Source organism: Phoca vitulina, unplaced genomic scaffold (genome assembly GCF_004348235.1).
Source record: "Phoca vitulina isolate PV1807 unplaced genomic scaffold, GSC_HSeal_1.0 scaffold12, whole genome shotgun sequence".
In the NCBI taxonomy this organism is placed as follows: Eukaryota; Metazoa; Chordata; class Mammalia; order Carnivora; family Phocidae; genus Phoca; species Phoca vitulina.
The window spans coordinates 25,536,977-25,562,497 of record NW_022589715.1 but is presented as its reverse complement, the minus strand read 5'-3'; the positions used below and the strand labels follow the sequence as shown (position 1 = coordinate 25,562,497).

The window sequence follows — 25,521 nt, the reverse complement described above, 5'->3', positions numbered from 1 at the left end:
GGCGGAGAGCGGAAGGGCAGGGGGCCGCGCGGCCTTTCATCGCCCGCACCTGGGGCCTCACGAGGCACGGGGGCGGGGCCTGGACCACCTGTCGCGGTTCTCCTGCCCCGCCTCATGCCAGTCGGGTCGCGCCCCTGGGAAGACTGGCCCTTGGGGATCTGGGTTTCAGCAGCTCCGCAGGTGATTTTGGTGAACACGGGATTACAGACAGCAACTGGTTCTCAAATTTGGCTGCACACTGGAATCACCTGGGGAGTTGGGTTTTTCTTAATCCGCCTGCCTGGGTACCAATCCCCAAAATTCTAATTTGATCAATCCAGGTTGGGGTCTGCGCTTCTGGATACATGTATACACATGTATGCAAATATATGTATGCACATGTATACATTTGCCAGAAAAACTTGATGGCTATACACAAAACTTTTATTTATTTATTTAATATTTTTATTTATTTATTTGACAGAGAGAGACACAGCGACAGAGGGAACACAAGCAGGGAGAGTGGGAGAGGGAGAAGCAGGCTTCCCGCGGAGCAGGAAGCCCGATGCGGGGCTCGATCCCAGGACCCTGGGATCATGACCTGAGCCGAAGGCAGACGCTTAACCGACTGAGCCACCCAGGCGCCCCCTATACACAAAACTTTTAAAAGTTCATTTTGAAATAAATAAAAGTTGCAAGAACAGTAAGAGGTCCTACAGCCCCTTCACCTAGATTCTCCACTTGTTAGCTTTTTTTTCACATTTACTCCATTGCCCTCTGTCTCTATGAATATTCCCGTTTTCATTATTCTTTTTCTAAAGCATTTCCTAAGTCTTGCCCGGTCTTCATAATCTTGACAGTTTCAAAGAGGAGAAGTCTTTCATTCTGAAGGCTGTCCCTCAACTGGAGTCTGCCTAATATTCCCTCATGTCCAGACCTAAGCCATCCCTTCTTGGAAGGGACTCCACAGAAAAGATGTTGGGCCGTCTCTGTACATCTCTTCAGGATATACATGATGCTGACCTGTCCCACCACTAGTAAAGTTAACCTTGATCACTCAGTCAAGGTGGTATCTGCCAGATTCCTTCACCATAAATGGACTCATTTTTCCTTTTGATTGATAAATATTTTGTGAGGAAATCACCAATATCCTTAGCATCCATTGCTGACTCCTGCCTGAATTAACCACCATTTTGTGGCCAAGTGGTTGACATCCTATTGTGAAGAAGAGCTTTTCCTTCTCCCCCATTTATTTATTCATTTTGTATTTAGCATGAACTCATGACTTTCTATTTTATTTAATAAGATGTAATTTATTCATATCACTATTTCAATGCTTAAATGGCCCCAGATTTGGCCTGTAGGAGCCCCTTCATGCTGGCTTCTCTGTTCTTTTGACATGACCCCATCCCTCTCTGCATGCTTTCTTAGTTGTGCAACAAAGGCTCATCTTGGATTTTCCCAGCCCAGCCATGGAATCACTCAATTCTTTTAGTGCAAAATGAAACTTAGAAACAAAGATTTGGATGTTTGATTATTCATTCTTTTTGGGATGCAATCCTTCTAAATCCTTTTAGCAGATAGGAAATATACATATGTACACACACAAGCATACACACACACATACAACTATATATATAGTTATATATGTATTTCTGTGTAAATAGTTAGAGATTTAAAAAGCATGAGTTCACACTAATACCTCCCATTCCAATCCAATAGCTAAGATTTCTCGTGTTTCTCCTTAATTTGTAACTCCCTTCTCCAAGAGCGAGAAACCTGACTCCCGTTATCCTCAATGTATTTACTTATTTATTCACTTAACTCCATAGCCAGTTTCCTAGCCATATCGGCCACCTCCTCAGCCCCATCTTGTCTTCAGCTTCCACCATGACATTGCCTACAAGGGAAGGGCAAGGGAAGAGAAGAGGGTGCATCAAATGTTTAACTGGGGTTCCCCCCAGCAGTGGGCCTGGGAATGAGGTAAGATCTGTGCCTCATATCTTCTATATGTCTTGCATTTTTCACAATAAGCATGGGTCATATATAAATATACTTACACATATGTATTTATATATATATATATATTTAAGAAGGAAAATAATTTTGTTTGCTCTAAGTTTATTTGGTGTTGTCTGCCAGCAAACAGAACCAAAAGAGCCAAATGTGTGGAAATAAAGCTTAAAATGGAGATCATTTACCCATTTACTTAAATTTGCTTGAGCATCAAAAAGGACATTATTGACATTTTCTATTTTATTCTAAACCCTTGAATGGACAAATTGGTGTGTAGCAGGAATCCAGTATGAGAACCGCAGAAGCTATTCCTTCATACTTGCTCCCCTCCATCAACTCCAACTGTCCCTTTCTGGCACCTTGTCTGTTGGCTTCCTATATTGAGCCCCATGTCCTGAGGGAGAGCAATCACATGAACCAATCTGAGCTAAGATGTTACACCCGATGGTGACTTGGTGCCCCTACCTCGAAGATGCAATGGCCTAGTGAACAAACAAAGTTCGCTTTTCTCTCCTCTGGCAGTGTGAAAGGTGCAGGTCAGCGGTGCATCTCTGCTCCTCATGGTCACCCGGGACTTAAGGTCCTTCCAGATCCTTGTCCCTTCATCACTGCTTCTGAGTGTCATTTTCAAAAATGGAGCTGTCCTATTAGAGGCCTGTGTCATCGCTGGTGCCCGGAGCATCAAAGGCCTCAGACCATTCACCCCAGTCAAGATTCGGAGCAGCATCAGAAACTCTTCTAGGTATTCCAAGCAGATGCTAAATGATTTAATTCGGGGACTTAGGCGCTTAACGCAATCACCGGGAGGGCTGGTGGAGCCAGAGGGGCTCAGTTGGAGAACACACCACCAATGCTGCAGTCTAGGAAGCGGGAACCAGTGCTGCTGGGGCTGCCACTTGACTCCCCCAGAGCGGGGGCCCCGGGGACACTGCTGCAGAGAAATGCCAAGTCCCCACCCCGTGGCTTGTCCACAGAAAATAAATAAAAGGACAGGGACATGAGCTCTGCCCGATGGCCATGCTCACACACCTGTTTCTAAGGAGATCATCTTAATTGGCATCCAGAACCCTGAGAATAAGGGGTCCTGGAAAATGGAATTTCAGCCTTCCTGCCTCTGCAGTGCGGGGAGGCACCCTGGAAGAAGGGAAGGAGGAAGGAAGCGGGGATGGACGAGGTTTGGGAGAGCTAATCCACTGTATCCACCACCCTGAGACAGAGAGAAACTGGCCCTTGCTCTGTCCTTTGTCCCAGCAGATTCACTTCATCAATCTTTCCTGTTTCCTACCCTGGGGCCCAGCTAAAAGGAACACTCCCCATATCTGCCTGGGTCCTTGGCAGCCCCTCATCACACTGATCAGTTTGTGGCTCAAACACAGTTCCCTTAATCTCTGTAGCTCAGTCAAAACATGAAAGAGCTGCTAAAAAAAAAAAAAAAAAGAAGCTTTAGTCACCATACAGTACATCATTAGTTTTTGATGTAGTGTTCCATGATTCATTGTTTGCGTATAACACCCAGTGCTCCATGCAATACGTGCCCTCCTTAATACCTATCACTGGGCTGTATGGTGACTACCATAACATAATAAAAAAAATTATAATAAAAAATGGATCATACAATTTAAAAAAACAGCTTTAAATAAGGGAAGGCAAAGAATGACATTTTTAAAAGGGATCAGAAACTATATTTATCTGAGAGAGAATGGGAGACAGAAAGCATGAGAGGGGGAGGATCAGAGGGAGAAGCAGACTCCCCGCCGAGCAGGGAGCCCGATGTGGGACTCGATCCCGGGACTCCAGGATCATGACCTGAGCTGAAGGCAGTTGCTTAACCAACTGAGCCACCCAGGCGCCCAGGGATCAGAAACTATAAAGAGACAAGTCTATATTGCCCAGAATTCCTATCTACATCAATTTGGCAATTTCACATTATTACTCATATTCGTATAAATTCATATTATTATTACATACTATGTATGATTTTATCTCATCATATTCCTGGGAACTGGACTTTACTCCCATTGTGCAGATGAGAAAATCAGTGCCAGGGAAGTTGAGTGACTAGCCAAGGCTACCCTGCTGGTCAGTTTCTGAATGTCCTCTATCCCAGGGTCACTGGGCCCAGGCGCACACTTCCGGCTGGCCTGGTGCCCCAGCACACAGGCCCTGCCTGCTTGCCATGCCCCATACTTCACTTCCCTTGAGGCTCCTCCTCCTCCTCCACTCCCACTGGGCATGCGCTGGGGTTACTATCTTGGCCACATCACCAGCAGAGTTAACCGTGGGTCGGAAGTGCTTCTCCACCAAGAACAGAGAAGGGGAACAGACCCACAGCCTTTGTCCCCAGGAAGCTGGTGAGAGGTCAGGGACACCCAGCTCAAGTCCTCATTTGTGCCAGTGTGCTCAGCAGTAGCCAGTGGCCTCCAGCTTTGACGAGATGCAGAAAGGTGCCTGACAGCCTCCTGAAAGAGTAGATGGATGGAAGCCTCGAGCCTGGCAGCCTGTGGGACCTCACAAAGAGTTGAGACTTACAGGGCCTGAGGGTTAGTCGTGGGTCCAAGAGGAAGAGCTGCTGCAGCACAGGACTTTATAGGACCGCAGGCAAGACATTCAAACTCTCTAGGCCTCACCTTGCCATCTGTAAAGCGGAGATTGTGATAGAAGCTTCCTCAGAATTATAGCAAGGAGTCAATTAGGCCATTGGCACAATAATACCAGCTAACGCAGGTATCATGGGATCCATGGGCCACGCACTTTTCTAAGCTCATTTTATGGATTAACTTTCTTAATCTGCACAACAGCCTCAAGAGAGGGGTACTCTAATTTTTTCACAGAAGAGGAAATTGAGACACGAAAGTCAAGTAACCAGCTTTCCCAGCTAGACAGGGGCAAAGCTAGGATTAGACCCAGGCAGTTTGGCCATGGAGCCTGGGTCTATAACCACCAATCTCTCCTGCCTCACGTGATTCCCACCACATCGTAAGTGATGACTACACTCCAGATAGAATGCCCAGAAACTTGGCTATTACACAGACAAGGCGTAAGTGACCCAGGCAGAGGTGTTCTGAGCAAAAGTGCAGAAGCTGCAGTAAGAGCTGGTTGAGGAGACACTGAGGTCCAGGGCTCGGTTCTGGTGACCCTATAGCAGAGACGTCATTAAAGGCTTGTTGGGGCTACCGTGAAGAGGGCCTGGAATCCCAATCCTGGGACCAGGTAGAGTGGGAAATTCTTGTCAGATCTAAGAAGGATATGACTGCAACAAAAGCAGGGCTTTGAGGAGATTCAAGAGGAAGTAGGCTACAGGCTGTTTGGGGGAGGGGAGGGGAACTGAGAGGCAGAGCTGTGTGCTGGATACCCTGCTGCGTGGGGCTTGTCCCACAGGAGCAAGCCTTCTTGAGGCCCAGCTAGCAGACCTCCTTCTATCCTGTCACCCCTCCCGAGAGTAGCCCAGGCCTTCTCACTCTTCTGTAACTCTGGGCCTGTGGCTCTCACTTGTGGTAGGGGTCCCTGGGCTTGGCTAGCTTTGAGCTGTAGGAATTGCTAGCAGCAGATAGAGGTAGAAGCACTTATAACTGGCCCTTAAATGCAAGAGCAACGCAAAGGGAGAGGCTCCTTCCAGTAGGCATGGTGTAGGCATATGAGGGGGTCTGACCAACACCCAGGCCCAAATCTGGGTATATGGGAGCAGGTGTTCTAAGAATTCCAGAGTATAGAGGGCTGGGGCATTCGTTGGTAAAGGACACTCAGAGTTGCTGACTATAAGCACAGGTAGATTTTTTTTTTTTTTTTTTCTGAACTAGTGACTTATGTCATCCTCGAAATGCTGTGACATCTGCTTCCAGAATGTGCTTACTCTCCTGACTGAGAAATTATTCCCTGGCCCTAGAAAACCAAGCCTGGAAGGTCATTTCATGACAGCCAAAAAGTCTATGTCTTCTCCCTTGCTAGAGTTGGGCTTTCCCCTAACTCCCAATGTGTAGACTCCAGCCTCCCTTAGACTGGAAACCATGGCTCTGGGAGACAAGGCTGTGGGTTCAGCGTGCCAACAGCACACCCCATGTGGTGGCAGCTGTCTATCACAGCCTATGTCTACCAGCAGTGCAATCCATGGTCACCGAGAGTGGCCGCTATACAGGGTTCCCACAGCAGCGGCTGGGTGGGGAGGCACTCCAGGGTGAAAAGCTGACCACTTCCCCCAGGACAACTGAGGACTTCACTCTGTCTCCCCACATGGCTCCACTCAGTCTGTGGAGAACTTAATTCTTCTGCCTTTCTGACTGTCTCTTGAGGAAACTGCAGCTTTCAGGACCTTCTCTGTAGAGAGAAAGGTCCAGCCCAGGCATGAGAATTGACCCTGCCGTGTGAGTGTTTACCTGTCCCTGTTCCATTAGCTTTAGGCCTCAGACCATGGTTGGTTAGATAGATAACAAACAGGGGCGCCTGGGTGGCTCAGTCGTTGAGCATCTGCCTTCGGCTCAGGTCGTGATCCCAGGGATCGAGTCCCACATCAGGCTCCTTGCTCAGCCAGGAGCCTATTTCTCCCTCTGCCTGCTTGTGCTTCTCTCCCTGTGTCAAATAAATAAATAAAATCTTAAAAACAAACAAACAAACAAAGAACAAAACAGCTAGCTTGCTACTCCAGGATGTCACCACGCCCAGGTTTCAGGCTCCGGAGGACTCTTCCTGAGGCTATGAGAAGGGGCTAGATGTCCTAACTACCTCTCCTCCCTACTAAAATGCTGGCTTGGGGAGGAGAGGGGAAAGGGATTTTTATCTGTTTCATTCACTTTGGGTTGTTTTTCTTAAAGATTTTATTATTTATTTATTTGAGTGAGAGAGAGCAGGGGGAGGGGCAGAGGACGAAGGAGAGAATCTCAAACAGACTCAGTGCTAAGCAAGGAGCCCAACGCAGGGTTCAATCTCACGACCCTGAGATCATGACCTGAGCCAAAATCAAGAGATGGATGCCCAGCTGACTGAGCCACCCAGACACCCTGTTTCCTTCACTTTTGAATCCTGAAAACCTGGAAGAATGCCTGGTATATGGTAGAGGCGGAGTAAATAATCCTGGATTGCATGAATATTGATAAAATGTAGAAGTCTTCAAGTAGACTTCATGGTTATGAATCTTTAGACATTAAAGTAACACTGAAATACATAAATCAAAAGCTATTAGAAATATGACATGACAAGATGATAAACATAGATAAATGTTCTACACGGGAGAGTTAACACAAATCCTCCTAGAGAAATTGATAGGTTGTGTAGGCAAAATATAAATGAGGATATAGAATATCTGAAAAATTAAAATCACAAGCCTAATCTAATAAATATGCCTGTGGAACATTTATAAAAAGTGAGCAGACACTACTAGGCCACAAAGAAAATCTGAGTAAATTCCCAAAAAGTGGGACATATTAATATTGTCTCCTACTTTTTTTGCATAAGCTACGAAAACCCTAAAACAAAGACTAGAAATACATAAAAAGAAAATTAGCCCATCCCCATATATTTATATTGATATAGATGCAAAATGCCAAGGAATAAACTGTCAGGAAATCAAATCCAGTAACATATGTAAATCTAAAAAAACAAAAAACAAAACTATAAAGGTATTAGAAGAAATACAGCAAAATGTGATTTCAATCCTGTAATAGAGGACAGAGTTCCTAAGGTTGATAAAAAGCTAAGAAGCCATAAAAGAAAAGGTCAAAAGAAAAGCCAAAAGGAAAATGTGAATACAAACGAATTAAAGTCCTGTTCAGCCAAAGAAGTCATAACAGATAGATTTCCATTTCTTGTCCCAGTGGAATAACTGGACCAGGCCTTTTGTTGTCCACAATTGGAAAACTGGACAAAATTCATAAAACATTTGGCATTGGACAACTATAATCCGAGTTCCTGGCTGGGAAAGCAGACAGCATGAGCTCACCTGCTCCCTGGGATTCTTCCTGGAGGCTCCTTCCAGACCCCAGTGCAGTGAGGAGGGTCCCATGCAGGGCATGACAGTTTCACTAAGCATGGAGAGAGGAAGATGGGAGTTGGGGGGAGACTGAATGTGCTAGGATTTGGGGAGGAGCATGAAGGGTAGGGAGAGGAAAAGCTCCAGAAATCTTCATTGGGTTCCCTGTGCATGCTTGTGTAACTCCATGAGGCAGGGCAAAGAAACTCTCATTCTAAATTGAGCTAGCAGAAAGCCCCAGTCCCTGGAAGGGAGGATGGGGCCACAAGAAGAGGCCAAAGCCAGAGATATGGCATCAAAAGTTAACAGCTGGGAAATGAGATGAGGCTAGCCACAGGACAGGAAGAAGTTTGGGGAGTGGTTTAAAGGCCTGGCAAAATCCAGCTCCAACCCCATCTGCAACAAAGGAACTGCAGGGAATACCTGGGATCACTATCACTTCTTGGGAATTTGTACCACCTGTATGATGTCCCTGTAATTTGTGTTAAACCTCTGCTGTTTTCCAGTGAACTAACTAAACATTCATAGCTATAAAGCCCTTAAACAAAGATATGTTTGTTTCGGGACAGAAGGGACATTGAGGAAGGAGAAGCAGTTCAGGGAGAGAAGAGTATGATGGCCATTGCAGAGACAAGTACAAAGCTTTCGTGCACTCAGTATTTATTGGGGACCTGATGTCTCACAGTCCCGTGAGGGTTGCTGAGGCAGAAACAGAGGCACAGCAAGCCTTTGGCCTTGAGGAGCTCTTGATCCCACTGGGTTACGTGATATAAACATGTTTGAAGGGTTAAATGAAAGGACAGAGCAGGAAACACAAAAGGCCAAATGGAAAGCCCCAGAGAACAAGTTGGGTTCAGAGGTTCACAAGGCGTCGGGTGGGGAGGGTCCAGAGCCGGCAGCAACGGCGACCCCTCAGATCTGGCCTGTCTCAGGCCACATGTTGGCTGATGGGCTTCTTACAGACCCAGTGATAGGGGGTGTCACAGAGCATGTCATTCCACTTCTGCTCAATATGGACACAGTCTTCCGTCTGCCCGTCCCAGTGCTTCCAGTTGTCTGGCTGATTCCTGTCCCAAAACCTAGAAACAAGAGGGCTTTATTCTGCCAGACGAAGAAAGTGTCCCTTCCCCCGACTATGGTATAAGGAGCTGAAGTGACATGGGTCTCTCATCTCCTGGTGTCCCTGGGTGGGGATGTAGCTGGGCCCAAGGGTGCCCTAAGGGTGGCTCTGCTGAGGTTGTCTTTAGTTACTGAGGATCAAGGGATAGGAAGGGTGTCTGAAGCTGTAAGCCTCCACCCCAGAATTCACATTTAGATACCTTCTGATGAAGGCAGGGCCTACAAAGTGTATAGGGTAGGCAAAAAACAGGGGCACCTGGGTGGCTCAGATGGTTAAGCATCTGCGTTCGGCTCAGATTGTGATCTCCAGGTCCCAGGATCCAGCCCTGCATCAGGCTCCATGCTTAGTGGGGAGCCTACTTTTCCCTCTCCCTCTTCCTCTACCCCTCCCCCTCACGCTCTCTCTCTCTCTCTCTCTGAAGTGAATAAATAAAATCTTTTAAAAAAAAGGATAGGAGGGTGCCTGGGTGGTTCAATTGGTTAAGCGACTGCCTTCGGCTCAGGTCATGATCCTGGAGTCCCAGGATCGAGTCCCACATCAGGCTCCCTGCTCAGCGGGGAGTCTGCTTCTCCCTCTGACCCTCTTCCCTCTCGTGCTCTCTGTCTCTCATTCTCTCTCTCTCAAATAAATAAATAAAATCTTTAAAAAAAAAAGGATAGAAAAAAAACAAAACAAAGAACAGCAACAACAGTGAAAACACAGGAATACCCACTCATAGGCTGCCTGCCAGCCCCAGGATCTATCCTGTTCTGATGCCCCTCTGTGGAGGGGTCCACACAAGGACCACGACTATACCAATGTGTATACACACACCCACACACATCATACACATCACATATACACACATATCACACATACAACACATACACAGTCATACATCTACTCTGTATAAGCATCACACATACACATCATATACATATATCACACACACACACAACACTAGCGCTTACCGGGCAGGAATACACACACAAGACAAGGATGAAGAGTCTCCAGCCAGGCCTGTCCCAGAGTGTGCCTGGGACAGCACCAGACAGTGCTGGACTCACGCTCTGCTCTGGGCAACATTGAATGGTGTCCCGTCCACCCAGCGCCAGGAGCCCTCCTCACTCCCGTCTGTGAGGCCAATCCAGTGGTAAGAGGTACTCGTGAACCTTACCAGAAACGCCTGTAGAGAAAACGCAGTGTTGTTTGACCCTGTGTGAGGAGCTGGTTCTCCCAGCCACGTGGAAAAGGAGGCTAGGCTGTCCTCTCTCTGGTCCTGGGGCATGAAGCCACTCCTCTGCCCCTCCCTGCACCTTCCATGGTTTGTCCAGGATTGAGGCCAGGACCCAGGTCCCCTCAGAGAAAGCCCAACTTCTCCCAGGTTGACTTGATGAGTGTGGGTTCACTGAGACAAAGACTGACCTGGCCATAGATTATTAAAGAGATGTATTTCATTAAAAAAAAAAAAAAAATAGCACGTCCTTTGACAGACGTACAAGAACAGTCTCAGGAGAACCACAAAGGATGGGCAGTTCCGTAAGTTGAAATGGACCAAACCCATGATGGTCCTTTGACAATAACCCTGGTAAATTCTGTTAAGGACCTTTAACGGATGGGCCACCAGGCTCTACATTGCCTTTGGTGGTCCTCAAACTTCTGTGTCTGGCTTTCCCAAGAAGCCTGGGTCTCCTGCTCGTGGGCCTTCCACAGGCACTGGATTCACTGACGTTAAAATCAGGATTGACCACTACAGCAGAAGCTAAACGGAAAATGAGGGGTTGGGGAGGGAAGTTATATTCCCAACACTTTAAAGGCAGTCACCCACTGCTGCCTCCCTTTGCCCTTCTTCACTGCTGACAGCTGTGGGCCTCGGGGTGTCTCCCTTGGTCATGGAGGACATCAAGGTTTGCTGTCAGTGCTTCTACCTCCAGAGCAAGATGCTCATGGGAACTCAATCAACATTCATTCCCTGACTGACCTAAGAGACCGCAGGCCTCTGCCCTGCCCGCTGCAAGAGGAGGAAGGCGGAAGGGCCAAAGTCCCTCATCCCACACCAAGCCCATCAACACCAACCTCCCCAAGCCTGCAACTCTGACCTGCTCCTCCTCAGAAGTCACCGAGGCTAGGTGGGCTCCCTGGGACACACAGAACTGCTCAGCCTCGTGCCAAGACTTCTTGACGTGAGAAAAGTAATACAAGCTCTCGCCGTAGACTTTCCAGCCTTGCAGGATCAGTTGAAGAAGCTGATCTGGAGCAAAGGTTGGGGACGAGAGAGAACCAGGGGCTGGTTGCAGATGCCCAAGAGCTGCCCTTCCTGAACTTTCCTGGGACTGGCCACCGAGGGTCACAAGCCCACGCAATGCCTGATGCCCAGTGCTCCGGGGGGCAGGGCCTGGGAGGCTGCATCCCCAGCCTGATACCCAGTACACTGGGAAGCGGCTCAGGACACCTGGCTGCATCCCCCCAGGGATCCTCAGATAGCTTTGCTACCCAGACAACGCTTTCTTTCCAGACTCCTGCTTTCTGGCTCCATGACCCTCTCTTGCCACTCACTGCCACCACCGGACAGTCTGCTGCACCTCAGTTCCCTCCATCTCCCCGGGAGACTCTGCAGCCATCCACAGCACCACTCACTTCCTTCCCTCCATCTCCTTCCATGTCAGCTGCCCACACCCAGGACTGTCCTCGGGACCTGCTCTACCCGACCTCCCCATTTCAAGCTCTGAAAACTCATTCCACGAGCACAAGCCTCTTGTGCTCTCAGCTCTCTCATCCTTCCCCACTATCACACCCTGCTTTTTAACACCATCTGCATCACGGCTGTTTGAATTGGTGCCACAACAGACTCGCTTATTCATTCATTTATTCTTTTGTTCAACATCCATGGTTCAATGATTTTTAACTTCTGTGAATCAGGGACTATTATACAAAGATCAGTAAGACACGATTCATGCCCTCAAGGAGCTTACAGTCTAGCAAACGAGACAGATGTGTAAAAAAGGTGCTGAAGACACATTCATGGAAGACCATGCGCATGTTAGAACAGAGCCATAAAAGAGGGTATGGTCTATGTCACCTGGGCTACACATGGCACTCAGGAAGGACACCCCAGGTGAGATGTCACTTGAGGTAAGTCTTAAAAGACTGAGGAAGAGTTTGCCTGGTGGTCAGTGCCAAGGAGAGCATCCCAGGCAGGGGGAAAAGTAGACACAAAAAGTGTGAAGGTGTGAAACAGCATGGCATGGCTTGACCTGTTCAAGTGCTTGGAATGGTCAGTGCATAAGAGAGGGGAGACGAACTTGGACAGCTTCACCAGCACTATATTGTCCATCTCGTGTGAAGGAGTTTGGGGGTTTTTTTTCCCTGTGAGCACTGGGAAGCCCTGAAGCGTTTTAAGAAGGATAGTAGTATGCTCAGATTTGCACTATGCTAATACCAACTTGGTGACAGTGTGGAGACTGAACAAGAAGAAGGCAATCCTAACCAGGCCAGAGACACCAATTAGAATATAATTGCAAATGTCTCAGTAATGATGCTGAGTGTGTAAACCAGCGGTTTTGCATCAGCATCAGCATCACCTTGGAATTAAGTAGAAAGGCAAATTCTCAAACCCACCCCAGACTGGCTGAATCTGAAATTGTTTCTTAACAGTTGGTGTCTTAACAAACCCTCCAGGTGATCCTGATGCATTCCGAAGCCGAACAACCGGTAGTCTAAACTGAGGATTGGCAAACTGCAACCTTCAAGCAACCTCTTTTTATAAATAAAGTTTTATTGGAACACAACCGTACCCTTTAGTTTACGTCCATCTTTGGCTGCTTTATTGCTACAGCAGCTGAGATGCTGCAACAGAGGCTGTTCAGCCAAAATATCTACTATTTGGCCCTTTAAGAAAAAGTTAAGCTAATGGTTCTCAGTCCTGCCTGCCCACTAGAACGACCACTATTCTCACGTCAACAGAGGCTGTTCAGCCAAAATATCTACTATTTGGCCCTTTAAGAAAAAGTTAAGCTAATGGTTCTCAGTCCTGCCTGCCCACTAGAACGACCTAGGGAGCTTTTGAAAAAATTCTAATGCCCACACTACATCCTAGACCCTCCTCCCCACCAAAAGTCAGAGTTCTGGAGGTGGGTCCCAGTCATCAGTATATGTAAAGCTCCCTGGGTGAGCCCAATGTGGCCCATAGTAGAGAAACAAGGGCCTCTGCTAAAGCAGTAGGTGGACATAGGAGGGCATTAGCAGGACAGCAGGGAGCACTGGAGAGGCATTAAGAAGGGTGGACGTCCAGGTTTCTGACAGACCAGGAGTCTTTTTTTTTTTTAAAGATTTTATTTATTAATTTGAGAGAGAGAACAGGAGCAGAGGGGAGGGGCAGAGGGAGAGGGAGAAGCAGACTCCCCGCTGAGCCAGGAGCCTGATGCAGGACCCTGAGACCATGACCTGAGCCAAAGGCTCCCTGAGACCATGACCCGAGCCAAAGGCAAAAGCTTAACCGACTGAGCCACCCAGGTGCCCAAGACGGGGAGTCTCTTCAGCAGCTGCTCAAACTGCCCCCTCTCTCACCCTTAGCAAGTGACCTCCTACTCTACCTAGGAAGAGACACCACTAAAGATCAGTTCCCTCAGTTTCCTGTTCCCACATCTGCAAACCTGGGTGACCACCTACCACCCCACCTCCCCCTCCCAGCCTCAGAAGTTCAAGTACTTAAGGTCCCAACCCTTCAAGGTCAATCCCTCAGCTACTCATTTCATTCTGTCTCTCTGTCTCTCTCTCCTCCCACTGCCTCCCTCTTTGCTGGTTCCTTTCTCCCACCCTCAGATCAAGCCTATCCTCTTAATCTAGAAAAACCCTCTTAAGGAAGTTCACCAAAATGCTCCCAGTGGGCTCGTATAGAAAATGTAGAGGGACGCCTGGGTGGCTCAGTCGGTTAAGTGTCCAACTCTTGGTTTCGGTTCAGGTCATGATCTCAGGGTGGTGAGATGGAGTGCCTCGTCAGGCTCTGTGCTCAGTGCAGTCTGCTTGGGATTCTCTCTCCCTGTCCCTCTGCCCCTCCCCCAGCTCATGCTCTCTTTCTTTCCCTTTCTCTCTCAAATAAATAAGTAAATCTTTTTTAAAGTGTAGAAATATTCATGGAAATACAAGTGGTTATTTTCTCATCATTTCTTTTTCAATATCTGTACATTGTCTATAATCAATACTGAGGTTTTATAATGCAAATATCAATGATATATGTTTTTTAATCCCTCCCCCTGCCATGCCATCCCCCTACCTCAGCCTCATCGCTCTCCTCCATTCCTCAGCCAAGGTCCTTGAATGGCTCGTACACCTGATCTCTCATTCACACCCTGCTGAGGGTGGTCTGGCTTCCAGGCCACACACTACTCTCCACAGGAACTTCATTCCCAATGACTTGTAAATTGCCCAGACTCAGTGGGTGCTTATTGGTTACTTAATGTAACCTCTCAGGCATTCACCAGAACTAACCATTTCCTTCTTGAAATTCCCTCCTTCCTTGACTTCCCCAACTATCCATCTCCTGGTTCTCCTTCTGCCTCTAAGACTGCCTTCTCTAGTAGTCTTCTTCAAAAACACCTCTTTCCCTTCTTGCCACCTGAAGGTTGACTTCCTGTTTCTGCCCTCAGCTTTCTTCCCATAAAGCATTTTATCTCATGTAAGCACCCCACACACTCCCACTGCCACAACCAGAACCAATGTGCCCAGGGCTCCTACAGCTCTGTTTGCAGCCAGGGCCTGTCACCTACACTCCAGATGGCCTGCAAATGACAGCTACTTGAATACCCCCAAAGCATCTCAGGCTCAGCAGGTCCAAATCTCGCTGCTTTTCTCCCTTCTTTTTTTCCCTCTCAGTTCAGAGACCCATCTGGTCAGCCTTCTTGAAGCCCTCCAATAGACCCTCATCTCCTGAAGGATAAAACCCAAACTCAGAGGCCTTCCACATCCTTCTGGTGTCTCTCCAGGTCTGCCTAGCTTCCTAGCATAGTGATTTTCAAAGTGCAATCATCAACCCATTCGTGGGAAGTATCAAGGTGTTATTTTTTTTTAAAGAATAGATTATAAAATATCAGAGTGCATCCGTGTGGTAAAACTTATGCTTTTGAAGCGTGTGTGTGTGTGTATGTGTGTGAGTGAGTGTGTGTGTGATACATAATTATACTGCATCACAATATAAAATGAATTTCAGGCTTACATTCAAAACAGCTTGAAAGCCACCGTTCTGGCCCCTGCCGGCTAGCCTCTCAGCCCGCACCTCATCACCTGCCCTCCTGGCCACAGTCCAGTCCAACAGAACTGTCTGAAGTTTCCTGAACCTCATGGTTTCACGTCTTCATGCCTGTGAACCTGCCATCCTCTTACCCTACTTGTTTGGCAAACACCTACTAGTCCTCCAGACTCAGTTCAAGGGCTCTCTTCTCCACAACGCATCTTTTGATCCTTTCTCCTCCAAAAGGTTTCTCCCCCACTCAGAAGATCCCTTTTCTATACCAGAGGACATCGACCTGGGAAGGTCCCTTCTCTCTCCCTTCTTTTTGCTCCCCTCCATCCCAGTTCCCAGACCTGACCCTCACGTAACACCTCTTACGCCTCTCTGCATGCCTTCTACACATCGTTCATTTCTCAAGTGTTGTTTTGACACTCTGGCCAGAGGACAAGCCACTTGAGAGCAGGGACGGCGGCCTTATGCCACCTCCACCACTGCCTAGGCACATCGAGCCTATTTGGGTGGCTTCAGCCCTTCTCCAGCTCTCACTCTCCTTCCCAGGGGGATGCATGTTGACGTAAGCAAAAGGCAGGGGCACCTGGGTGGCTCAGTTGGTTAAGCGTCTGCCTTCGGCTCAGGTCATGATCCCAGGGTCCTGGGATCGAGTCCTGTGTCAGGCTCCCTGCTCAGCGGGGAGTCTGCTTCTCTCTCTGCCTGCCGCTCGCCCTGCTTGTGCACTCTCTCCCTCTCTCTCTCTCTGTGTCAAATAAATAAATAAAATCTTTTTTAAAAAGTTTTGAAGTAAGCAAAAGGCTGAAGGGACAGAAGATTCTACCCACCCAAGAGACCATACCTCCCCGGCCAAGCTCTCCCGTCCCACTTACTTTGGGTCCTCTGTAGCTGCTCCTGGGAAACAAGGGCCACATGGACTGTCTCCAGGCAACTCTTCTCCTCCTGGATTTTCGTAGTTAGTGTTTTGGTGTTCTCTAAATCTGCTTTTAACGTCCGGATCTCAGCACTGGCCTTCTGCAGATTGCTCTCTAGCATCTGGATCTTAGAACCTAAGGCTGCAGCAGTTTTCATCCCTTGTTTTAGGGTCTGTATCTCTCTGCTGGCATTTTTCAAATAACCATTTAATACCTGAGTCTTGGAATCTAAGGCATTGACATTTTCAAGCTCTGTTTTTAATAATTGGATCTGAGCATCTGTCTGCTCCAGACGATTGCTTGTGACTTGGGTCTGGGCAGTGACAGTTTCCAAATCTCTTTTTAACAAGTGAATCTCATCACCAGCCCTTTGGAAATGACCTCTTAAAAACTCGATCTCAGAGCTGGTGTTGTCTAAACTAACTCTTAGAGAAGTCTGCATCTGGGAGTTTAAAGCATTGGCATTTTGCAGGCTTCCCTTGACCCTTTGGATCTCAGCATTGGCTCCTTCCAAACTGCTTCTTAAAATCTGATTCTGGGCCCTTAAGTCATTGACACCAGCCAGTTGGCCTCTCAAAACTTGGATCTGAGCATTAGCATTCTTTAGACTACTGTTTGCCCACTGGGCCTGGGCATTTGCCATTTTCAGTCCTGCCTTCAATATCGCAATTTCAGCGTTGGCGTTTCCCAAGCCTCCACTCAGCATGTGGAGACCGATGCTGGAGTTTTCTAAACTGCTTTTTAAGAAACTGTGGGTCTGGGAATTTAAAGCATTTGCCTTTTCCAGATCTCCTTTTAGCTTCTGGATATCCGCACTGGCCCCCTCCATGGACCTCCTCAAGATCTGGGTCTGGAAACTCAAGGTATTGGCATCCTTTAGAACGTCTTTTACCGTCTGGATTTCAGCACTGGCGTTTTCCAGATGACCGCTGAGCACCTGGATCTGAGAACTGACATTGTCCACTCTGCAAGCCAACATCTGGACCTCCGTGCTCCAGGTGCTGGAATTCTCCACATGGCTTTTAAACATCTGGATAGTCTCTTGCAACCCTGCTATCCCGCCAGAGTGGTGGGGATCTGGAGGGAGGAAATCGAGAAGGCAGCCACAGAGGCCCATTACACAGGGAAGCATTCATTATATGGGCCAACCATAGTGTTCTTACATTTCCTAAGGGACATGTCTAAGACACAGCCCTGAGTGCTCCTCAAGCAGCCTCCTGCTCACTGCAGCCACCCAGACCCTGGGGATGGGCCACCTGAGACTGTGGGCTAAAAGATAAAATAAAGGTGGACTTAGCTGTCTCCCATGAACTGAGGGACAGAAGGACTGAAATACTTGCCTACTATAAACTAACTACCACTAAGAGTCATGCTGGTCAGGCTTGGATTATTTTGCCATTGTAACTGAACTTGAAGGTAACTGATTATATCATTGAGAGCTGCTGAAGTTTAACTCCACTGACATTTCACCACTAAATGGGTCATTTTGGGGGTGCCTGGGTGGCTCAGTCGTAAAGCATCTGCCTTCAGCTCAGGTCATGATCCCAGGGTCCTGGGATCGAGCCCTGCATTGGGCTCCCTACTCGGCAGGAGGCCTGCTTCTCCCTCTCCCACTTCCCCTGCTTGTGTTCCTGCTCTCGCTGTCTCTCTCTCGCTGTCAAATAAATAAATAATCTTAAAAAAATAAACAAATAAATAAACAGGTCATTATGAAAAAGAAACTAGGTATGAATAAAGCCCATGTTTAGTCTTCCACTCTATTTGTACATTAAGCATGAGGCATCTTGATTCACTTCCTAAAAACAGTGTAGACCGCAAACATAGATTTCTGATCACAAATTCCAGAAACTAAACAAAATAGGTACCTATAGAGGCAGCCCTCTGTTCAATCCACACACAGGGCTATGGTGGAGGCCCTCCAGGTGATAGTAGACCCTGGAGTGGAAAGGGCCTTTTGAAGGCCTGGCATACCCAGTGTTACATAGAGCAAGAGTCCCCACAGAACAGTTTGAGGATATGGGAGACCTGAGTGAAAGCCCCGGTCATTGCGGTCATTCAGGGAACTCGTAGCCCCTTTTATCCGCATAATCATTCCCACCAACCCCACCTGCAGCTGCCTCTGGTCCTACCAGTACCCTTTGCTCACCTCACAAGCTAAGACCTTATCTCAGATATTCATGGTCTAAGTCTCTCGATGCCAGCTCTCTGGGAGAAGAACCCAAGTAGGCAGGGACCCTTTCTGGAAGATTCCTGCCCTATTCCTCATGCCGTACCTAGGTAAATATATGAGGTCTCAGTCACTATGCTGTGGTAAGGCCAGGTGGGGCCTGGTGGCCCTTGAAGGTATGAGAAGTCCAGTCAAATATTCTGCCTTGTAAAGACAGACAAATACATCAATGGGACAGAACAGAGAATCTAGAAATAGACCCACATATATATGGATGATTGATTCTCAACAAAGACACAGAAGTAATTCATGATAATGATAATTATGATAATCTTTTCAACAAGTGGTGCTGCAACAATTGTAATCCTATGCTAAATAAAAATTAACTTCATACTTCATACTGTTATATAAAACTTAACTCAAAATTAATCATAGACCTAAATGTAAAACCAAAAAGTGCAAAATTTCCAGGAGGAAACATAGGTAAATGTCTTTGTGACCTTGGGATAGGTTTCCAATATGAAACCAATAGTATAATCCATAAAAGAAAAAAATGATAAATTAGACTTTATTAAGATTTAAATCTTGTTAGGAGAATGAAAAGACAAGCCATTAACTGAGAGAAAATATTTGCAAATTACATGCTGATAAAGGAGCAAAAAAGAGTACATACCATAGGATCCTTTTCACATAAAATTCTAGAAAAAGCCAACTAGTCTATATTACTGCAAGTAGATGGGCTGTTGCCTGGGGATGAAGAGCGGAGGGGAGAGGGAAGGACGTCAAAGGGCACAAGTAAACTGTGGGGGGAGGATGATGAATATGCTCATTATCTTGATTGTGGTGGTGGTTTCACGGGGATACACGTTAAGTCAAAACTTATCAGAGTGCATGCTTTAAATATTGCACCTTATTATGTGTCAATTACATGTTGATGAAACTTTCTTTTTTTTTAAAAAAGATCGTGTCTTCTTGTGAGAAAATTGGAACCCATTCAGGGGCATAGGAGGCATCAGAGGAGAGGCTTCTCCTAGGGTCTGGGCATCTGAATGCCCCAGCTCCCCACTCCACCCCCACCGCCCTGTGGCTACTCACTGTGGGGTTCCACACCTAACTGTCCGGTTGTGTTGTCTCTGGGAATCATGGCTGGAAACTCTTGGAAGGAGGCATAGGGCTCCAACGGAGGTCTCGGCTTCTGGAGAACTGAGACACCCATTCCTGGATCAGCACACTCTCTCTGCACTAAGGCTGGCAGAACAGGCTACCCCACCCTCAGTCAGGGTCCCAGAAGGAGGGAGATGGCACCCCTTGGACTTTCCCCCATGGGCCTCAGCTCTTGAGAAGACACCCCCCCCCCCTTGGACGGGGGCCTTGGTTGAGTTTCAGGTAAAATCTGGTTCAGGCCTGGGGCCAGAGGGTAGGCAACTAGCCCCTGTGGGACCTTTATGCAGGAAGACAGAGAGAGGCAGTGGAGTTCGGGTCACCTGGGAGCTTACCCACAACAAAAAGAGCCACCAGAGAGGAGACAAGAGTCACAGCCAAAACTGCCATGCCGGTCTGAACAAGCCCTGGCCTCCTGGGGGCTGCAGGAGCCCCTGGCGCAGAATCCAGCCCTGCAAGGGAGAAGCCGGTGGACAGGAGGACAGTGTGCTGTGCGGGCTGGACAGGGTCAGCCCTCGGGCTCAGTCTCCTGCACTGATGGGGATGAGAACACAGGCCATGCTTATCATGGAGATGGGAAATAAAGCACTAGGAAGTGTTCACCAGAGCTAATTGGGGTTATGGTAGCAACTCAAAGGCAAAGAGAAGACCACAGAACCCGGAGGAGGTGCACAGGGCACAGATCCCAGCATGGAGAAGGGCAACAAACATGTAGTTTGCATGGAAGAAGAAAGGAGGGAGACAGGAAGGGACAGAGCAGGAACCTGACCTCTGAGTCCCAAGGCCAGGCTTGCTCATGAACCCTGACCAGAGCAGGACTCACAGCCCTTTGGGACAGCTGCATCTCCCACAAACTGACGTAGGTCAGTGCTGAGGTCTTCCTCTGCCGGGGTCAGAAAGCCCGGCATGGGTGTCCTACAAAGAGCTATGCCTATTGAGTCTGGGGGTGTGGTTAGGGCTAAACAGTGTACAGGGAAATCCATTCTAAGGTGGAGAAACACCAGCCTAGAGCCCCTGAGTCCTTGTGGGGCCAACCCAACGTGCAGAGATGGGACTCAAAACCAGGTCCCTCCGAATTCAAAGCTCACCTTTTCCTTGCCAGGTTGCCATCTCCAAGAGAAAGGGTCTGGGGAGGTTTCATGCAGAGGCTGGGGTGTGCACCAGGCTCTCCGTCCTCCTCACCTGACCCACCTTCAGCCCTCGCCTATTTATTCTGGAGGCTGAGACAGGGAGGAGCCAAGCTCTGGCCTGCCAGGGAGGGGCTGACAAAAATGGCAAGGGCGGGGGGACAAGCAAGCCAGTCCCTGAGGAGGATGGGCTGACGCCTCAGTTTTCTCACCTCGGGGGCCCAGGAAGACCCTCTGGTTGTCTGTGTAGAAGTGGACCCTGTCACCATTCATCTCTTCCTTTACCGTCCACCGCTGCTCCCTGCCACGGGCCCCTCCCAGGCTGTGCGGTGCGCGGGTAGGAGTGGGAAGTAAAGCTGAGATACTCCGGACTTATATGCCCCTGAGTAGGAACTCCCTCCCCTGCTGATTCTGCAGAATCGCCCCAGCAGCGTCCTGTCCTTCCAGGCTCCCAGGCGCCAGTCTGCCCTATCCTCTCCTCTCCTGGCCAGCATCAGCACTGGCCCTCCCCTCAAGCCCCTCACCCCACCCTCCACTCTCCAGCATAGTCCCCAAAGCTAGCCTTTGCGCCCGAGTCACAAATACTTTTTCATGGCCACTCAGGAGGGGGCGGGGGTCCATCTCAGCTTTGCAGAAAAACATCCTTGTGACCTGGGGCTGACTCTTAATCTAGCCCCAGACCCTCTCAAGTAACACGAGGTCTTTGTTTTTGGTCTTTGTCCCCAGTTCCTTGGAATTTCCTAAGTGATAGGACTATCTTCTTTTATTCACAAAGAGCCCCTTTTCAGCATACCTGAGTTTATGCTAATGAGGTGACTCAGGGTAGGGCCCTAGATAGTTTCAGGATGGGAGCCAAACCCAGAAAAACCAAACTCCTACCTGTCCAACTCCACCCCCCATCCAGGACTTCCAGGTAGGAGAGGGGGCCTGGAGATGGGATTACAAAAGATTCAAGGAGTTTCCTGCTTGGTGAATATATCCACCTGCCTGGAGAGGGTCACGTCCCAACTGCACAGGAACAGAGGTTCCTCTGCTCTGGACTCTTCCGGACCTCGCCCTACGTACCTCTTCCTCTGGCTGTTCATTTGTATGCTTTACTGTAAACTGTAGTAGTAAGCATAGTGTTTTCCTGGGTTCTGTGAGTCATTTTCAAAGCTGAGGGGGGTCATGGGAGCCCCCCGATTTGCAGTTGGCTCTGCAGAAGTGTGGGTTGTCTGGAGAACCCATTTGCAGGTGGCATCTGAAGTGGGGGCAATCTTGTGGGATTGAATCCTTAACCTGTTGGTCTGTGCTAACTCCAAAAGTCATTGTGAAAATTGACTTGAAGTGTGGAATACCCAGTTGATCTCAGAGAATTGGCTGGTGTCAGAAAACAGCAAATAGGACCCAACTTGATCCAATTTTGCACCTCTAGCTGCTTGCCTCCATGCTCCCTTGAGTTGATCTGGTTTGAGACTAAGTAAAAAGAAACTGATGGATAAGCCAATGCGCTGCTTAGCAGTGAGATCCTGTAACTTCCCTGCTTCAGGGGGTTCCTGCTGCTTGTGGGCCTGGACTTAGAAGACAGGGAAGTGAGGCGTCCTGGTGGAGCCACGTGAGCCCCAAGTCCCCAGCCCCCAAGGGGGTTAACAGATGAGCAGAATCAATACTCCCACTGGCTGGTCAGTTCATGAGCAGAATCAATTCTCCCTAAGTCAGTTCAAAGGTTAATGGCGGATTCTCGTTCCTTCGTTCCCCAGTACTTCAGATGGTTATAATCTTACCAAAACGGATCACATTTTCTTTAACTCATAAAGTCTAATTACATATTTGTCCCCTCTCTCACCAGCGACCCAGTGACAAGATGTCAGTTACTACCTTGCAAATGGCTTGTGCCGTCTTTCTTGTGTGGCTTCTTCCTATTTTCACTCTCAGTTTCTACATCCTATTCCCACGGCTTTTTCCCAGATCCCGGAGTCAGCCTCCCACAGGCCCTCCAAGCGCTAAGAAGCCTGCAGCTCAACTGAAATGGTGGAGACGCTGTCCTGCAAGTGCCTTGTCCCGGGGAGGGGTCGGGAGAGCAGCTTCTGCCCAAGAAGAGCTTGCGTCACGGAGGCCACTGTCAACTCGGCCAGCAGCTAGCTGAGTGCACAGCACATGTACAGGGCGAGGGAGGGGGTGCTTGTCTATACGCAGTTCATGACTCCATGGCAGTGTGTGTGTGTGTGTGTGTGTGTGTGTGTGTAGAGGGCAGATCCAGCATCTGCTGGCCTGTTTCCTCCTATCCATTGCAATCTGACCTGAGAGGAAAGGACACAGGAGGAATTTTAAGGCACCCATTTCTGGAGCAGTCAACCGCTCTGCCTGACACCCCAGGAGTGTCTAGCAAACCCCTTCACCTCTGTCTGAAAGGAGAGTTGCTTGAGGTCCCTCCCCAGAGGCCCAGAAGAGGCCCCGGTGGTGGGGGGGGGGGGCAGAAGAAAAGCAAGAGCCCGCTTTGGTTTCCATTTCCCCACACTCAGGAAGGGCCCAGGCCAGGGCCACTCAGAAGTTGATTCTTTCTGGGGTCTGAGAAGCTGAGGGAGCCTCAAAAGCAGAACTGGAAGGGTAGAGTCTGGGCCAAGATAGGGCATAGTCCTGCAATTGTGGTGGTTTCAGGCGTGACCGGCAGGACTCTCAGTCCTGCCCCCTCTTCTCTGTCCCCATTCCCCTCCCATCCCAGGCTCTCAGCTCTTATTTCTCCTATAAGAACACCATCTGCCAGCAGGAAACACCAGGAGGTTGCTACATCCTTACTGAGAGGTTTCTCTGTTCTCTGGCTAGAATAAATCAAATGACATTTTATACATTAATACCAGAACCATTCATCCACTGGGACCTCTTACACATTGGTTTTTCCTGACCTACTGAAGGGCACAGGGCCACACTCTCAGAGGTACAGACCCCTAGCTGCAGAAGCTTTTCTTTCTTTTTTTTTTAATTATTTATTTGAGAGAGTGAGCAAGAGAGAGCATATGCCAGGGGAGGGGCAGAAGGAGAGGAAGAAGTAGACTCCCCACTGAGCAGGGAGCCCGATGCGGGGCTTGATCCCAGGACCCTGGGATCATGACCTGAGCTTCAGGCAGATGCTTAACCAACTGAACCACCGAGGCGCCCACTGAAGAAGCTTTTCAGTCACCCATATCAACCCTTAATGACACAGGGTGGCCAGCTGTCTTCCAGGGAGTAGCTAGATCAGGTAGTTTTGATGGAAAGGGGAGACCTGCAGCCTGCAAGCTGGGACCCCCAGCAGCTGAGAGCTGACAGTCTCCCGTCTTCTGGCATCTCTGCTGATCTTTGTCTTGAGAAGTACCCTTCCCTCCTGCTCAGCCTGTCCAGCAGGGGGGAGGCTAAGCCCAGACCCAATTCCCAGTCCCAGGAATAAGCTTGCGGATCGATCAACATAACCCATCTCCCTGATCTCCATTATTGCTTTAGGGATGAGCATGTCACCCAATGCTGGATTTTTGTTGGAACTGTTGGAAAAGGGACTTCGTTCCTCTGAAGCTGCAAAACCATGAGGTTGTAGGCAAGGAGCTACCCAGGTTGCTCCTGGGGAGAGTCTGCCTGGCCCTGATGCTAAGCTGATGCAGCCAAAGGGTAAGGCTGGAGGGAGGCAGCTTCGGGGCATGATGTGAGCACCCAGCTGCACAAAGTGTCCTAAATTGCATCCCACAGCAAATCCAACAACAGTAACAACAATCCTTCCCATCACAGGTCCTGGTGCCCTATCTCACCCGGCTTTAATTCGGTTAATCGTCTAACTATTATCCCTGCCTCTAGCCTTGCCCCCCTCAAGTCTTGTCACCATATTGCAGGCATAATGATCTTTAAAAAAAAAAAAAAAATCAGGTATCCACATATACATTACCTAGCTCTCTCAGCCAAAAAATGCACTCACATCCCAGCTGCGGTGGCCACACACAGCACCCAGATTTTGGTTTCTAATATCATTATCTAAAAAAATGAAACCAGGGCTCTTTGGAGAAATGGCTGATTCTAGGACCAGGGCAGAAAATATACAAAATGAACCTGGAGTATCTTGTTGTGCCTGGAAGTAAAGAGATGCTTTAAAAAAAAAATGATGAAGGAATGTTAAAAAAAGACACAGGAGCCACCTAAAAGAGCTCTTACTGGCCAAAACTGGAACAATTTGAGCAAGAAAATAAATGAAGTTGTATTGGGCTATAATCCAAAGTATAAAACCCATGAATCCATACTGATAAAATAAATGTTTGAATAAATAAACAAATAGATAAATCTCCCACACAGAAAAATCCCAAATAATTTGTGTAGATACTCCATCTTCAAGAAAGTAGGGCATAACTCCGCACTCCTTAAGTGTGGGCTGCACCCAGTGATTGTTACCGTCTAAATGTCTGTGTCCCCCTCCACATTTGTATGTTGAAATACTAACCCCCAATCTGATGGTATTAGGAAGTGGGGCCTTCGGGAGGGATTAGGTGGTGAGTGATTAGGGATTAGGGTGGAGTCCTCATAAATGGGATTAGTGCCCTCATGATAGAGGCTCCAGGAAACTTGTTCGCCCCTTCTCCCATGTGGAAGGACATAACCAGACACAAGAAGTCTGTGACTGGGAGAAGGCCCTCACTCAACCATGCAGAAAGGCAGGTACCCATGAAGCGACCTCACTGGAGAAGTGAACCCTATATGTGGGGATAAGTGAGTCAAGATCACAAGACCCTGACACATGAGGCACAGACTCCCAATAACAGTATATCCTCACTGACTCAGGCTCTTTCTGTTTGGAAAAATGACGATGGGGTGGAGGGGTGGGGCAAGTCTTGTCATAGCATCCACATGCACAGGACCCAGGAGGGTCAGG

General features: G+C 48.4%; 1 protein-coding gene across 4 annotated transcripts; it reads right to left on the bottom strand.

Annotated features, from left to right (window-relative positions):
- Positions 1–8,657: 8,657 nt before the first annotated feature.
- On the bottom strand, positions 8,658–20,987 carry CLEC4F (C-type lectin domain family 4 member F). 4 transcript variants are annotated; one of them, XM_032410754.1, is made up of 7 exons: positions 20,870–20,987; positions 19,866–19,982; positions 19,465–19,572; positions 16,161–17,279; positions 11,153–11,304; positions 10,121–10,239; positions 8,658–9,033 (listed from the first exon to the last, which is right to left on the bottom strand). In XM_032410754.1, exons 1-7 carry the CDS (start codon positions 20,928–20,930, stop codon positions 8,883–8,885), a joined length of 1,827 nt encoding a protein of 608 aa, XP_032266645.1. In that variant the 5' UTR covers positions 20,931–20,987; the 3' UTR covers positions 8,658–8,882. The 4 variants fall into 4 exon arrangements, 3 of the variants coding, with proteins under 3 accessions (XP_032266645.1, XP_032266646.1, XP_032266648.1); XM_032410755.1 differs by having other exon boundaries at positions 20,619–20,963; XR_004300294.1 differs by having other exon boundaries at positions 8,989–9,033; positions 10,025–10,239.
- Between the last annotated feature and the right edge of the window lie 4,534 nt (positions 20,988–25,521).